This window comes from Ylistrum balloti, unplaced genomic scaffold, assembly GCF_031769215.1.
Source record: "Ylistrum balloti isolate Yb309-2 unplaced genomic scaffold, AGI_CSIRO_Ybal_v1 Utg370010, whole genome shotgun sequence".
In the NCBI taxonomy this organism is placed as follows: Eukaryota; Metazoa; Mollusca; class Bivalvia; order Pectinida; family Pectinidae; genus Ylistrum; species Ylistrum balloti.
In genome coordinates, this window is record NW_026782083.1 from 1,675,188 (window position 1) to 1,690,802 (window position 15,615).

The 15,615-nt window shown below is 33.9% G+C and overlaps 1 protein-coding gene across 1 annotated transcript in view; it reads left to right on the forward strand.

The window, feature by feature from the left end:
- LOC132548348 (uncharacterized) overlaps positions 1-13,597 on the forward strand; it is a 47,248-nt gene extending 33,651 nt beyond the window's left edge. Inside the window, exons 3-17 of the mRNA XM_060212204.1 lie at positions 957-1,043; positions 2,139-2,295; positions 3,414-3,558; positions 4,272-4,365; positions 5,852-5,929; positions 6,449-6,600; positions 6,836-6,885; positions 7,564-7,675; positions 8,075-8,242; positions 8,679-8,808; positions 9,910-10,029; positions 11,238-11,289; positions 11,614-11,763; positions 12,255-12,581; positions 13,413-13,597. Of these exons, the coding sequence (XP_060068187.1) occupies positions 957-1,043; positions 2,139-2,295; positions 3,414-3,558; positions 4,272-4,365; positions 5,852-5,929; positions 6,449-6,600; positions 6,836-6,885; positions 7,564-7,675; positions 8,075-8,242; positions 8,679-8,808; positions 9,910-10,029; positions 11,238-11,289; positions 11,614-11,763; positions 12,255-12,581; positions 13,413-13,597 (2,007 nt within the window). The remainder of the gene's footprint in view (positions 1-956; positions 1,044-2,138; positions 2,296-3,413; positions 3,559-4,271; positions 4,366-5,851; positions 5,930-6,448; positions 6,601-6,835; positions 6,886-7,563; positions 7,676-8,074; positions 8,243-8,678; positions 8,809-9,909; positions 10,030-11,237; positions 11,290-11,613; positions 11,764-12,254; positions 12,582-13,412) is intronic.
- Positions 13,598-15,615: the final 2,018 nt, after the last annotated feature.

The following is a 15,615-nucleotide window of genomic DNA, read 5'->3' on the forward strand; positions in this document are numbered from 1 at the left end:
ACTCTCCCTTCCAATAGACCTCGTCTTTTAACCTTGCACCTATATCCTCGTAAATATTTCTTTTGTTCTTATTTTGTCATAGTCTCATAATTTTTTGTTTAACTTCCGATTCTGTTTACATGTCGGTATTTTGTCGAATTAGGTTTTTTGAATGGTACTTCCTGAATATCCTATAACCTCATTAGAATACATATTAGATATCGACATATCTGTTCAATATCCATAACATCACTTTGTATTCAGTACGGGATTATGTGGAACTATTAAAAATCTCATACTTTTGTTAATCAAGCAATCTAACTACAATGTTCTCATCAAAACACATTCTCAAAACTGTACGTTTTTTTATAATTACCCTTAATATCAAACAATATAAAAAAAGTTTTCACCAGATTAAATAATTTTGGAAGAATTTCTGCATGCTACTAACCATTTTTCCTCTTTTGTTATGAAAGTAATTATTGTAAGGATAGTGAATTTCTCACAATGCATGTTTTGTAATATTCTCGTAATAAATTGTGGTTTCATTAAGACTGCAGATGGTATCCGCATTATGATGACATGTTCATGTCACAAAACCTAAGTTTTCGTGTACTGTTTCTTTATATAAAGTATGAAGTAAAATACATACCATTTAAAAATGTGAAGCGTAGTTAACCTTTTGGTTACAGTTGCGCATGATATTGGAAGACGTGCAGAAGGCACTATTTATATATATATTTATACATATATTAAAACATTTAAGTTAACTTGCTCGACGTTTCATTGTCTATTTAACATTTTATATGATTATAATGCCTGTCAGTGAAATTCATATCTCATTTCACTGTAGTGTTATTTATCGGCTAAAGGGCATTTGATATTCGATTTCAAGGATGCTTATTATCTATGTCATATTCTATCTGATTATTTTTGATACGTATTTTTCACTGTTTTATTTGTGTTTCTTGCAACAGGATGTAGAATTCTACCAAAATTTGGAGACCGAAGCATCAATAGCACTCACATGTTACAAGGATAACGGACTCAAAACACTGGAAATAGTAAGTCTTCCACAGTAACCAATTAGTTTCATCTCTTATAACATTTTCATTTTTATGATTGAATAGGCGGCACTGACAAGTTCCTTACTTGTTCGTGGACAAGTAAAGGGGCAGAACACATCTTTCTTACAGCTTATTTTTAATTACTCAGTCAAGAAATTAATTACAAAATGAAGTTGGGTAAGGTTTAAAATCAAAATGGTAAAGGGTTTCACCTGTTTCAGGAGAGACATTTACAAAATATTCTCAGTCAGTGAACATCTCCGTATGGTAAAGATCCCTATTGTGAATAATTTACGAAATGTTTCAGGTTTGTTTATTTCACATATAAAAAGATCAGAAATGTGTCGAAAACTTTGTTCAATAGCTTGACATGACGATACTTCTAGTAAACTTCCTCGTTTTCAGTTTTATTTCAATTTAATGTAAAACAAATTTTGAAATACAAATGTAGTTCTTTCTCATCAATTTACGGTATGGTAAAGGAGGTTCTAGGTAATTTCATATCGGAGTTTCGATGTCCTCTTTTTTCACTGTATTGATGAATTGATTGTTCTAGACGAGAAATAGTGATTGATATTGCTGTTAATGATTTGAGTGAGTGGCGTTTATTTACTTAGAGTCCTAACTCTTAAAATAAATAAGCATACTTAACAGAAATAGAGCAAATGTATGTAATAGGAAATTGAATAATTCATAAGCAACCATCTTTCTTTTATGTCATGATTATTTAACTTCAGACAAGATAATATTCATAAATGAAAACTGTCTGCAATAAACGGCTGATTCTGTTTAGTAATATTTATATGTAAATTGTAAATATCAAATATTAATTGTAATGATCAATGACTAAGTAATATTTGTTATCACACTCAGATTTTAATTTCAGATTACATAAAGGCAAGATGATGTAAAGGAAATGCATAAAACACAATTCAGTCATTTCCTCATTTTTGGCAAATTTTTGTGTTACACATTTCACTTAAAATGACTTTTTTAAATGATTTTTTTAATGATTTTAATCGCATATCAACAGTAGCTTTATAAAAGTGCCACACATTTTTTTATATATATGTATCATCATTTTATTTTCAGACGGGTACATACACAGCCGCCGATTTACAATATTCTTTATCTGTAGATGAAATAATAACAAATCCACCTGCAACATCAAAGGTCGTCAGTAAAACTGTATACCGTGTCACTCAAAAACCAAGAGACCTGCTCGTAAGCCATGACTATCGACATCTACGTAAGTATATTGATTATGTTAAGAAATATTTCATAGAAAAAATATACAAACTTATGCTGAATCCTACAAACGTTTTCATTATTACGTTGAAAATATTTCTCTGAGAACACAAAATATTATGTCTTGTAGAATATACAAAAATTGACTATAAATCCCAATTACGAAAATATGTATTTTTTTTTTGTTATTTTTTTTTACACTAGGTGAGAAGTATGATACAATATAACAGTAGTAGATACCCAAAAAGAAAGAATCAATATTTATTCAATAAGATGAGAGATCTAATATCTAAATTACAAATTTGACCTCTCTGATCTTGTTCACATATATTATATGTTACGAGTTACACTGATTTATGCTCAAATGAACCCTTTACATCTAAATGTTGTCAGATTCATTAATCATTTTAATGAAATTTAGGAAATTGGTATTTCAGTTGATTTAAATGCATTTGCATGCATCTCAAAGTTCAATCCTATATATCCATATTAATCATGCATGGAAACAAAAGAAAAACAGATTTGATAAGGCCTTCCGTTTGCTAAACGAGACATTCTATTCTTTTTGTGAAATGAAGCTGGACGTGTTTGATGCTCGTTCGTTTTTGCCTCTTGGTTCCGTTGTTGGATACCTTGTTCTCATTTGAGAATGTGACATTACTTACTTGGATTGACCAAGGTTTACATGGCAGGTGTCGTCGATGAAGCAGAAGACGTTACTCTTCCAGAACATCTGGTCTTGTTATCCTTGTACTTTTTTCAGGAGTCTCCGTGTAAATCTTTCTTTTGTTCATATTTTATCTAATTTTTATCGAATTTTTGAGTTTGAATTATGATTATGTTGCAATGTTGGTATTTTCTTGATGTTTCTTCTTATTGTCATGTAACAGAAATATTACGACACCGAAAATTAACATGATCAATGAAATTCAGTTGTAACATTTGTGAATACGCCATGCGAACCATGGTCATATTTTAATCCGGAATAATTACAAATAATTCAGGTGTTTTCTATCACGTTAGGCCTACCATAATGATAAAATACACATGCAAATAATGCTGACGTTAGAGACAATGTGCAATGGGAAATATTCCATTTTAACTGGTCTTTTGTTTTAGCTGCTGACCTACCTACAAACATACTCCAGAAAGATTTTCTGTCAACAACTCGACAGCCAGCAGACAATCGGTCCAGAAGAGGTGTGGGTCCACGCCTGTACACAGTTGATCTTTTGGTAGTCGTAGATTACCAGATATATCAGGAGTACGTACTATAGCAAGACTTGGTCTAATAGACTACAGTTTCATTTAATCTAAGATGACTGCTAATTTAATAGTTTGTTCATGTCAGTGCGAGAAAGAGAATGTAACATTTAAAACTTACACACAAGAATTTTACGAGTGCTAAATCCTCCATGATTGCGGCATTTCTTTTCACATCACACGTGAAGTTTACAGAGCGCCACCACAAATACACCATGACATGGCTTTAAAGGAATAGGATATTTATGTGTTGCCTTTGTGGTTAAAGATGTGAAACGCTGGTATTGATTCTTGTAAACATTATTTGCCTCTCTCTCTCTCTCTCTCTCTCTCTCTCTCTCTCTCTCTCTCATCCCTTTTTGAATGTTTGAATATATCACATATGCACACATACTATTTAATAGACAAAAGACATTGGTAATAGTATATTTTAAAAAAATTTAATTCCTATTTATAGATTGTCTAATATTCATTTTTAGCATATTTTAACTGTAAGTTATCAGTATTTATGTATCACAGTAACTAAAAAAAGAAAGTTTATTCGATATTTCTTACCTCAAAAGTTTATTATGATAAGCCGATAATACTAAATTTTATTTTGAATGAAATTTTGCAACTACAAAGGAAATTCTTCCAACGTCATCAACTTTTGATGTCACTGTTGATAGCCTTGGTTAGATCTGGCCCATTGTATGTAATTTTCTATTCTTACAGCTGGTATAAAAGAGACCTAGGCTATGATGACAACAATAAGGACCAGAATGTCAAAAACAACCTCCGGCGATACTTTTCACATTTCGTCAATGAGGTAAGAAATCAAATGAAAAGTTAATAATTCTAAACTATCTATTCTTATAAAATTTAAAAAGCTATCATATCATATGTAATGATTAAAAGTTATTTATATATATAATGAATGTATTGTAATTACCAAAAACATTGATATAAAAAATACTTCTCACCAACCAGCACTGAACTCATATGAACTATCAGTAGTATGATCTAGCAGCAATCATTTTGATTAACCTTTGTCAATATACTTTATCGTATGACCATTCTGAAACTTATTTTTGGGTTCTAATGCAACGCACTTTTAATTAATATGTATTTATTTTGTACAATCTTCAACGAAATTACATGTTTGTAAATTATGAGAAGAAAAATACCATACATCACGTCATTTATGATTCAAGAAATATGATAACCTCGTGTTTTATTTAACAGATAGACCTACGATATAAAGGAATTATAAGTGCGGATCTGAAATATGATAACCTCGTGTGTTTTATTTAACAGATAGACCTACGATATAAAGGGATTATAAGTGCGGATCTGAAATATGATAACCTCGTGTGTTTTATTTAATAGATAGACTTACGATATAAAGGGATTATAAGTGCGGATCTGAAATATGATAACCTCGTGTTTTATTTAACAGATAGATCTACGATATAAAGGGATTATAAGTGCGGATCTGAAATAAGATAACCTCGTGTGTTTTATTTAATAGATAGACTTACGATATAAAGCAATTATAAGTGTGGATCTGAAATATGATAACCTCGTGTGTTTTATTTAACAGATAGACCTACGATATAAAGGGATCATAAGTGTGGATCTTAAATATGATAACCTCGTGTGTTTTATTTAACAGATAGACTTACGATATAAATGGATTATGAGTGTGGATCTGAAATATGATAACCTCGTGTGTTTTATTTAACAGATAGACTTACGATATAAAGGGATTATAAGTGTGGATCTTAAATATGATAACCTCGTGTGTTTTATTTAACAGATAGATCTACGATATAAAGGAATTATAAGTGCGGATCTGAAATATGATAACCTCATGTTTTATTTAACAGATTGACCTACGATATAAAGGGATTATAAATGCGGATCTGAAATATGATAACCTCGTGTGCTTTATTTAACAGATAGACCTACGATATAAAGGGATCATAAGTGTGGATCTTAAATATGATAACCTCGTGTGCTTTATTTAACAGATAGACTTACGATATAAAGGGATTATAAGTGTGGATCTGAAATATGATAACCTCGTGTGTTTTATTTAACAGATAGATCTACGATATAAAGGGATTATAAATGCGGATCTGAAATATGATAACCTCGTGTTTTATTTAACAGATAGACCTACGATATAAAGGGATTATAAATGCGGATCTGAAATATGATAACCTCATGTTTTATTTAACAGATTGACCTACGATATAAAGGGATTATAAGTGCGGATCTGAAATATGATAACCTCGTGTTTTATTTAACAGATAGACCTACGATATAAAGGAATTATAAGTGCGGATCTGAAATTTGCCATCAGTATAGCAGGATTTATTGTTACCGATGTAAGTTTATCGTATTATATATATATATCTACAGCTGGAATACCAGACATTTCCTGTAATTTTGATGGACTGTTCAAATGCAAATGCAAATGATATTTGATCTTTGATATCTCTGAAGATAGTGAAATTAAATATCCGTTAATATCAAATATAGTATATACATATTTGAAATGGAGGTCAGTATATGATGTCTGCAAAGAAGGATATTTTATTGTTTTGTTGAAAAGCTTATATGAAACCGTTAATTTAACAAAACAGTAAGGAAATTACAAATTTACTATTTTCTTGTATGATTTCACTAAGCGTTATAAGAATAATAATGTTATTTCCTTACCTTGTCATTCCTTATCTAGTTATTCCAATTATCTTTTATCGACAGAAAAAGGGTTTAATCGCCTTGGTATGAAGATAATTGATGTGAAACTAGGTACTGTATCTTAACTAAATATGTATTTAAAGGTGCTATTCAGACGATTATATTTTGTATAATCTTTAAGATGGTATATTTTTATAAATCAGAAACCAGATACATATCCGTGGATAGAGATCAGAAGGGAAACGGCCAAACCAAGGGACTATGTAAATGCTGACGACGCTTTGAAAGATTTTAGGTTCTGGGTTCGAAACACCAAAGGTTTACCTCCTCATGATCACGCCATGCTGTTTACAGGGTAGGTATAACATTCAGTAATCAAACGGAGCGAAATTAAATCATCTTAAGAATAAACATGTGATGAATAAACTTAATGAAAGAATGTTCAAATGTTAATAAATCAAATAATTTATTGAGGAAGTTAAAGGATTTATCAATTTCATTTAAGAATAAGACGTAGGAATATTACTTAATTGAGACAGCATGATATGAATATATGAATTATAATCTAATTATATACCTGTTTCTTATAGCGTTGATCTTTACTCTTCAAATGAAAACACCAAGCTGCTACACACTGCAGGTAAATAAGCTTCATTGATTTGCTAGTAATGACCATGACAATATTGGTATACGTTATAAATAATTCATTTTTGTGGAGATTTATTTTCATTGGTTTTGCGGATACTATTGTTCCATGAATTCGTATGTCCATGTACTGTTAAAATTAGTGTCAGTAAATCTATTGAGCCATGTTTATGCACGAATGCACGCATTCACGAAATAGTTTTTTTTTGAACCCCGGAAACTGAGCCCAACGAAAACGTATGATTTTACAAGTCTATTAGTATCATACAGTAATTATGTAAAATAATATTGATAAATTAAATCTGTAGTCGATCAAACACGGTGAGCGAAATGATACTTAACCACTTGGTCCTTCTGTCCTTCACAGTTTGTAAACTAACGAAATGTGATGTAAACAAGAAATAATAGAAAAAGTAAGAAAAATATTACAATTTCCTGTCAGTTCAAGTGTTTACCAATTGTACTGAAACCTTCTGACTTCATCAGTTCACTGAAGAGCTCAAATACTGTAGACAACAAACCTCCATACCATAAACATGTATATTGCTGCTTCACGACGGTTTACTACAGCATTTAATTTATTTATCAATATTGCATTTATTTAAACCAAAGCATTAACCTTTATTTTCTATGATTTGTCTGTGTTGATGATATATGGTGATGTTCACCACAGGCTTAGCCTTTATCGGGTCCATGTGTCGACCTAACGGTGACAGTGTGTCAGTAGTGGAGGACCATGGAGGCTTACAGAACATCGGTACCGCTTCCCACGAGCTCGGACATAGGTACGTCTCTTTCCTATTGTTTCGAGGACTTTATTTTATTTTTGGTGGTAATTCATGCAAAATTTTGTTGAACCTAGCAACGGAAAAAACCTTGTAATTGTTAACGCTTAAAACAGAATCCCGACGTTAGCTACGCCAACACAAACTGTTATCCACAGAAAAATAACTCTACAGAAGGCCAAGGTCATATCTGGCGATGCTTAATTTTTGGAAAAAACTTTAACTATTGTTAACAATATATTTTAAAACGCAAAGGTCTATGATATTAAGCTGGAATTTATTTCATGTTGAGTTATGCCTTACTTCCGGTAAAACACAAGTTTTATACATCATTAATTATAGATATGATTTTTTTATTCTCTTATTTCATTCATCAAGTCAAATTAATTTTTTTTTCAGTCTTGGAGCGTTACATGACGGTGAAGACAACAGCTGCACTTCCTCGAACCGTTACATCATGGCCTCGTCTGGTTACGGTCCAATCCCGCCCGAGAAGCGACTCAACCAATGGAAGTTCTCGTCGTGCACAGTCGACTACTTCCGGGAGTTTATCAACAACTTGACAAGGTAATAGACTGAAAGATTTTAACTAAGGTTAATGTGGTTTGAAGAAACGAGCAAATTTCAAAGATAATCCAATTTCTACCAATCGGTTAAAATCAGGATCGATTGAGTAAATATATTGCTTTTGCTTAACTCTCGGTTTTTGCTTTCTTTATCAAAACGTAATTAGAATAAACATGTTGTTAATATGAATACATCATTCCATTTTACTGAAGTAGAAAAAAAATGTAGTCATAAGCATTTCCTGAAGCAAAATGTCAGGACAAAAAAAAATTCTCAAAATCTCAGAAATGTGAGGGATCTGTACAGAATTAGCCATGAAATGCTACATCTGTTGTTTTATAAGATTTCAAGATAGTTATGATTCGCTAATGGTACTTTGTATGTCAGTATACAACCACAATATACATAATGTTGCATTACTAATGTGCATTTCTAGAATGGGATACAGCTGTCTGTCCGACAGTTATGAAGACGTTGGTGTGGAATCCACAGAGGTGCCGGGACAACTCTTCAACCCTGATGAGCAGTGCCGGTTAATTTGGGGACCAACTTCCTATCTCTGTCGAGTAAGTAAAGAATAATTTTTTGGCACCAATTAGTCGTAAACTGAATACTTATATAACCAATTAACACCACATAACGACGATTTTCATTTATATAAAATAACTATAACACTTTATTTGTTCCTATCTGAGAACAATTGCGACCAAGCCATCGGCTTATATCAATCACATCTGTTGACCTGGGCGGGAGCGCGCGAGGTGTCGCCTATAACTGGGCCAGTGATACCCGGGGAAACATCATGACATGTGACTCTGTACCCTTACATGTTTGATGTGGTATTGTACTCCGTTCGCTTATGTGGAAAGTGTAGTACCACTTCGTCACCAGGCTTACATGTATCTACAATGTTATATAGTAATCTAACAGTAATATTGCTTCGTATAACATTACTTTTGAATATATCTTATTGTGACAAAGTATCGACTTTAAGGTCAATCTACTCTTGCAATCATCTCTTGATAAATTTGATATTCACGCTAACAATTTGTGTAATTTGTACCGTAGTTTAAAACAGCAAATATATTATGACTTACTCATAATAACATAAAGAGTGAAGATTTAGCGCATGGGAAAAGCAGAGCCACACCAGTATATTTAAGAAACACAATATACTACAATTCTAATAAGTTGTATAGTTATTCAGCCAAAAGCCTTAAATCACATTCACTGTTATAATTACTCACGTACCACACTAATTAACTTTGTTTTAGTTTGTGTAATAAATTTATCATTAAAAACGTCCCGCAACAGATTTGTAATCATAAAAGTTACGGCATGTGGGAAGTGTATTCTAATATCTAAATTTGTAGTTTTCAAATCATAAACGTTACGGCATGTGGGAAGTGTATTCTCATATCTAAATATAATTGAAATGATGATGAATCAGTCTCACTAGAACATAAAGTATGAATGACTAATAAGAATGAAATTAAATTTTACTAAATAGTCAACAAAAATAAATGAAAATGTTCTATTTGAAATTTCATTAACACATTTATATTGCGTGTAATTAATGAGTTTTGTTGAACGATGAAATTCAAAATAAATGAAAATACGTTGATTAATTACATAAATTAAAACTAGTTATATTAATTGCATTTTAGGGCTATGAGTTTGGTAATGCCAGCACAATATGCACAGCAATGTATTGTAGAGACCCAGCCACTGATAGTGACTGTGTACTACACTTCGCGGCTAGAGGTACATCATGTGGGAATAAAAAGGTGAGTAAAAGGTGCCCTGTAGAGGGTAAATGTGTCCTGTAGAGGGAAAAGGTGTCCTGTATAGGTAAAAAGATGTCCTGTAGAGGGAAAATGTGTCCTGTAGAGGGAAAAGGTGTCCTGTAGAGGGAAAAGATGTCCTGTAGAGGGAAAAGGTGTCCTGTAGAGGGAAAAGGTGTCCTGTATAGGTAAAAAGATGTCCTGTAGAGGGTAAAGGTGTCCTGTAGAGGGAAAAGATGTCCTGTAGAGGGAAAAGGTGTCCTGTAGAGGTAAAAAGGGGTCCTGTAGGGGTAAAAAAAAGTGTATACAGAGATAAAAAGACGTCCTGTAGAGGGAAAAGATGTCCTGATGGGGTTGAAAAGATGTCCTGTAGTGATAAAAAGGTGTCCTGTAGAGGTAAAAAAGTGTCTTGTAGAGGTAAGCAGTTGTCCTACAGAAATAAAAAGACGTCCTGTAGAGGTAAAAAGACGTCCTGTAGGGGTAAAAAAAGTTTATACAGAGGTAAAAAGGTGTCCTGTAGAGATAAAAATATGTCTACAGAGGTAAACAGTCGTTCTACAGAGATAAAAAGACGTCCTGTAGAGGGAAAAGATGTCCTGAAGGGGTAAAAAAATTGTCCTATAGTGGTAAAAAGGTGTCTTGTAGAGGTAAATATGCATCCCACAGAAGTAAAAAGGCGTCCTGTAGAGGGAAAAGGTGTTCTGTAGAGGTAAAAAGGCGTCCTGTAGAGGGAAAAGGTGTTCTGTAGAGGTAAACAGGCATCCTGTTGAGGACGAATGCCTCCTGTAGAGGGAAACGGCGTCCTCTAGAGGAAAATAGGCGTCCTGTAGAGGTAAAAAGGTGTCTTGTAGAGGTAAATATGCGTCCCACAGAGTTAAAAGTCGTCCTATAGAGGGAAAATGTGTTCTGTAGAAGTAAAAAGGCCTCCTGTAGAGGGAAAAGGCCGCCTGTAGAGGTAAACGGCGTCCTACAGAGGAAAACAGGTGTCCCATACCTTTTACCAAGCAATAGGAGTTTTCGAAACACATCATGTAGGTGAAAGTAAAATTTGCTATCCATTTCGCCATTGAAACGGAAAAAGAATGGAATATTTCTGTCGTTACAGTTGTAAGATTAATTACCTATTGTTAGTGTAGAGCAGATATGATATAAATGTTGTTAATGAGTCACTTTTGTTATATTGTACGTACAGAATATCCTTGTATTTTCAGTGGTGCTCTGCTGGAGAGTGCGTTTTATCGCCACACGCTCCAGAAAACCAAGGTAATTTGGAGATGGCATATTTGAGTTATAACGTTCGGGTGAACCTAGTCAATTAAAAACCCATAAATACAAATGTATCATGTCTGATTCATAGATTTAATTAGGAAGTAGATTAACGATATATACAACATATCAGATAGGCGTCATCGTATTAAGGCAGTATACAACAGGTATCACGATATGTATAGTTGTTTATCATATAAGTAATAGAAAAAGAATGAGCTTATGAAGGTAATTTTAAATGACAACCTCATTGATAAATGACGTCATTACTGATGTGTAACTTTTGATAGTGGATTTTAAAAAATATTTGGTTTACAACAGGAACATGTCTACTTGGTGACCAGCCTGGGATTGCTTTTATATCGAAAACTTGTGATGAATTGGTGAACGAAGTACCTGCTTACTGTTACCAGGAGAAAGTGCGAGCGCGCTGTTGTGGTTCATGTGGCAAATATTACACTTGGAGGAAAGGTATGTAGTTAATTAGGCATAAAAACATGTCATCTTATCGCTTAAAGACGCTTACTCACCGTTTTAAGTATGCTATGCTTATTATCAATTATTATGTAACATAATTAATATGCAAAATGTCGTATTGTCTATGTTTCAATTAGAATATGATACATGATAACCGTAATAATTAATTATGTCGTAAAACAGTAAATTATTAGCACGGACAACTACCGTGTTTAATATTAATTCGTAAAATGTAAATTAAGAAAGATAACCTGCACTCATTATCAAATTACCAAATCAGTAATTCATATTAATAAAAAGTATCATGAACGTAATTTATTACTGAACTATCACCAGGTAACTACAGGAGATGTTTTGATTATCAAAGGTTAACAATGTCAAAACAATGTTAATGAAAGTATGAAAATTCACGTATAACTGTCGTATAAACGCATGAAAAACAAGACTTTAAATAAAATCCTCCGAACTGTATTATTCTCTCTCAGGATGTGAGTATGGAGATCGTGTGAAGGGATGCCAAGCTTGGCATTGTAACATGATAAATACTGAGAGCAACATAGAGTCCGATTGTTGTGGCACGTGTAAAGTCGGTGAGAAAATCACGACAACACCGACACCAACCTTCACGGTGACGCCGCAACAAAAACCGGAACCGCCAACAATACGTACATCGTGTAGCGACAAGGCTGACATCAACGACAAGTCTTGTGAGGACTTTGTTCACACCAATGGCCCCCATCTTTGTTACGACAGTATCATTGAATCCTTCTGTTGTCACAGCTGTTTCAAGTTACGACAGAATGAATATCCAGGTAGGCATGCATAACCTGATTGTCAAGCCCTGTGTCCGTGTTACTTACTTTATCTGAAGTATTGAAAATTACAGATTCAGATTTTTTCACTCTTGCAACATTTTTGTGAAACGAAGATAAATCATAGGAGATGGATTTCCTAGGAGGGAGAAATTTGGTAAAAACAAGAAAATAACAACATGTCAACATTATCATAATCCAAACTCAAATTCGATTAAGACAAAATATGAACAAACGAAAAATTTACACGATGGCTCCTGAAAAGGTCAAAGGAGTAAGTATCTTTTACATCGACGACATCCGCCATGTAATTCTTGGTCTATCCAAGTAAGTAATGTTGTGTTCTCAAATGAGACAAACGTACATACGACGGAACCAACAGACAGACTAACGGGCATCAAACACGCCCAGTTTCACATAGGACAAAGAAATATAATGTGTCTCAGTGAGATCACTATGACGACTATAACTCCCCCATAATTTTCACCAATATGCATCATTTGAAACCATGTGCTAGGAATTTATCCGTCAGTTGACGACTTCTTGCACGAAAATCCTGATTTTGGGAACAGGCCCTTGAATATCGAGCCAACTGCGACATCTATCTGCTGTCCAGACATCGAAAATTCACAATAGGGAAAATAAAATCATAACACTCAAGACAAGAGCATGAAGAAAAAGAACATCTGTAGACTGATACACAAGGATCCGTGTATACTTATATGATGCCCTCGTGTATTATGTTCTTGTGGCATGTCTGAAATGAAATGCAGTTATGAAAAATTAGAAAAAAAACATGTTTTAATACTATATAAATATTGTATATTTCAGAATGTTTATATGGAGACAGACTACCATCGCTGTGTTCCAATTCTAAGAACCATTCCGCCAGCTGGTGCGAGACATATAAGTCTGATTGTTGTGGAATATGTAGGGAAATAGCTTCAGGTGCTCCCGCCTTACAGTGGAACGTTGGACTTACAGCGTTATTTATCACTCTCCTAGTGTTCATTTGATAGTGATAAAGGAGTACTGAATCAGAGGAATTCCAGCAACTTGTTATCACATTCGAACCAAATAAAACGACTACAAGTCGGTATTGAGGAACAGACAATAAGCCGAGTGGAATTGACTCAGTCAGTGTTTAAGATCTGGTGGACAGCAGCTCGTCTGTGCCTTGCTAAAGTTTTTCAAAGATTTACACAAAGGTTTGGAACCGCGTTGTTACCTCAGCAACTTTGTGTCAAGAAGAAATTATATTTTAAATTGCTAACCCCAAACCTATGCCGAACCTATTTTCGATAAACGTTGTACTGATAGTGGTAATTATGCCTGCTATGCGCGAATGTGTGTGTATTGATGTTTATGTATATACACATAGGTGTATGTATAACAATGCAGTCTTGTCCTAACTTCAGTACGGTCCGTATTGTAACTACAAAGATCGAGTTGCTGTAGAGCCCGAATAGAATGACCTGTTCCGTTGACCTTGAGAGGTTACATTTATTCTTAGATATGTCAACCTGTTACTTATAAGGTGTATTCCATACTAAGTACAGTGTACAGTACAGTGGATGATGTGGTTTACCCTTTCCCCCATTTTACTATCGAATCGTCCCTATTTAATATGACAATGAAGGGTGAATACGACATCATGGACGGACTAAAGATAGAAATCGTAAGCCAATATTGATACCTTGGAGATATAATAAATGTTATCTCCATACCTCCGTACCTCTCGCTAAGACTGTGATGTTTCTTCTTCCGATACTTTAACCGTGGTAAATAGTAGCTGCAATTTACAATTCAGAGAGAATCCCTTTTGGCTCATTCAGGTGAACATTAGTTTGGTAAACAAGAGGTCACAGGTTCGATCCTAAGTCGGGACATTGAAATAAAACAATCACCTCTGATATATTTCATGTAGGGAGTTTAAGCCGGGATGATCCAGGATCATCGCAACATATCTCCTAGACTCAAGAACTTGTGTTTTCCTAGGGGGTGAAGTATGTGATTCTGATATGTAGCTTGACCAGTGGGAATGTCTCTGAGCATATGACCAGTGTTACAGAGGTCCGGGGGTCGATAAAAAAAAGATACATTAAAATGATGAAACATTTGGAGCCGTATATTATTGGAGAGAATTCCTTTATTACAGATAGAAAAATCTCGCAGAATGAGTTTTTAAATATCGTGCACAAGGTGCTCTTTTCTCAAAATAGGGGTAACATGTTCATTACCATGGAAGACGAAATCATCAGGACGGAGGTGATTATGATATACATAACAAATATTACCGTGAGACACACAGGTTTATCATAGTTAACTATGTCTTTATAAACTCTGGAAGATACCGTTAATTTATTATATCATTACGATATGTTTCTATGGTTACTAACATATGTTACAGACACAAAGCTCGGTACAAGTTAATGGTGTGCTTTCTCGTTATTTTACGTTAACCAGTCAAATAGTACCCAGTGTCAATGTTCTACAAGTCTATAGTTATTTACGTTATACTTTTACATCAAAGGTGCCATATTAATTGCTAGACTGTAAGTATTCAACCATCAGGCATTGTCCCCATAATACAGTCAGCATTACAAATCGCAGTTAGCATAATTTGTGTTTATAAGTTAATACCGAGTCAAAGTTTGCTCTACTCACTACAGTTTGCGATTGAGTTACTAACAGCTCAAAGTTTACTCTGCACACTACAGTAAGCGATTGAGTTACTAACAACTCAAAATTTATTCTCTACAGTAAGCGATTGAGTTACTAACAACTCAAAGTTTACTCACTACAGTTAGCGATTGAGTTACTAACAGGTCAACATTTACTCTGCTCACTACAGTTAGCGATTGAGTTACTAACAACTCAAAATTTACTCAGTACAGTAAGCGATTGAGTTACTTACAGCTCAACATTTACTCTGCTCACTACAGTTAGCGATTGAGTTACTGACGACTAAAACTTTACTCTGCTCACTACAGTTAGCAATTGAGTTACTAACAACTCAAAATTTACTCAGTAC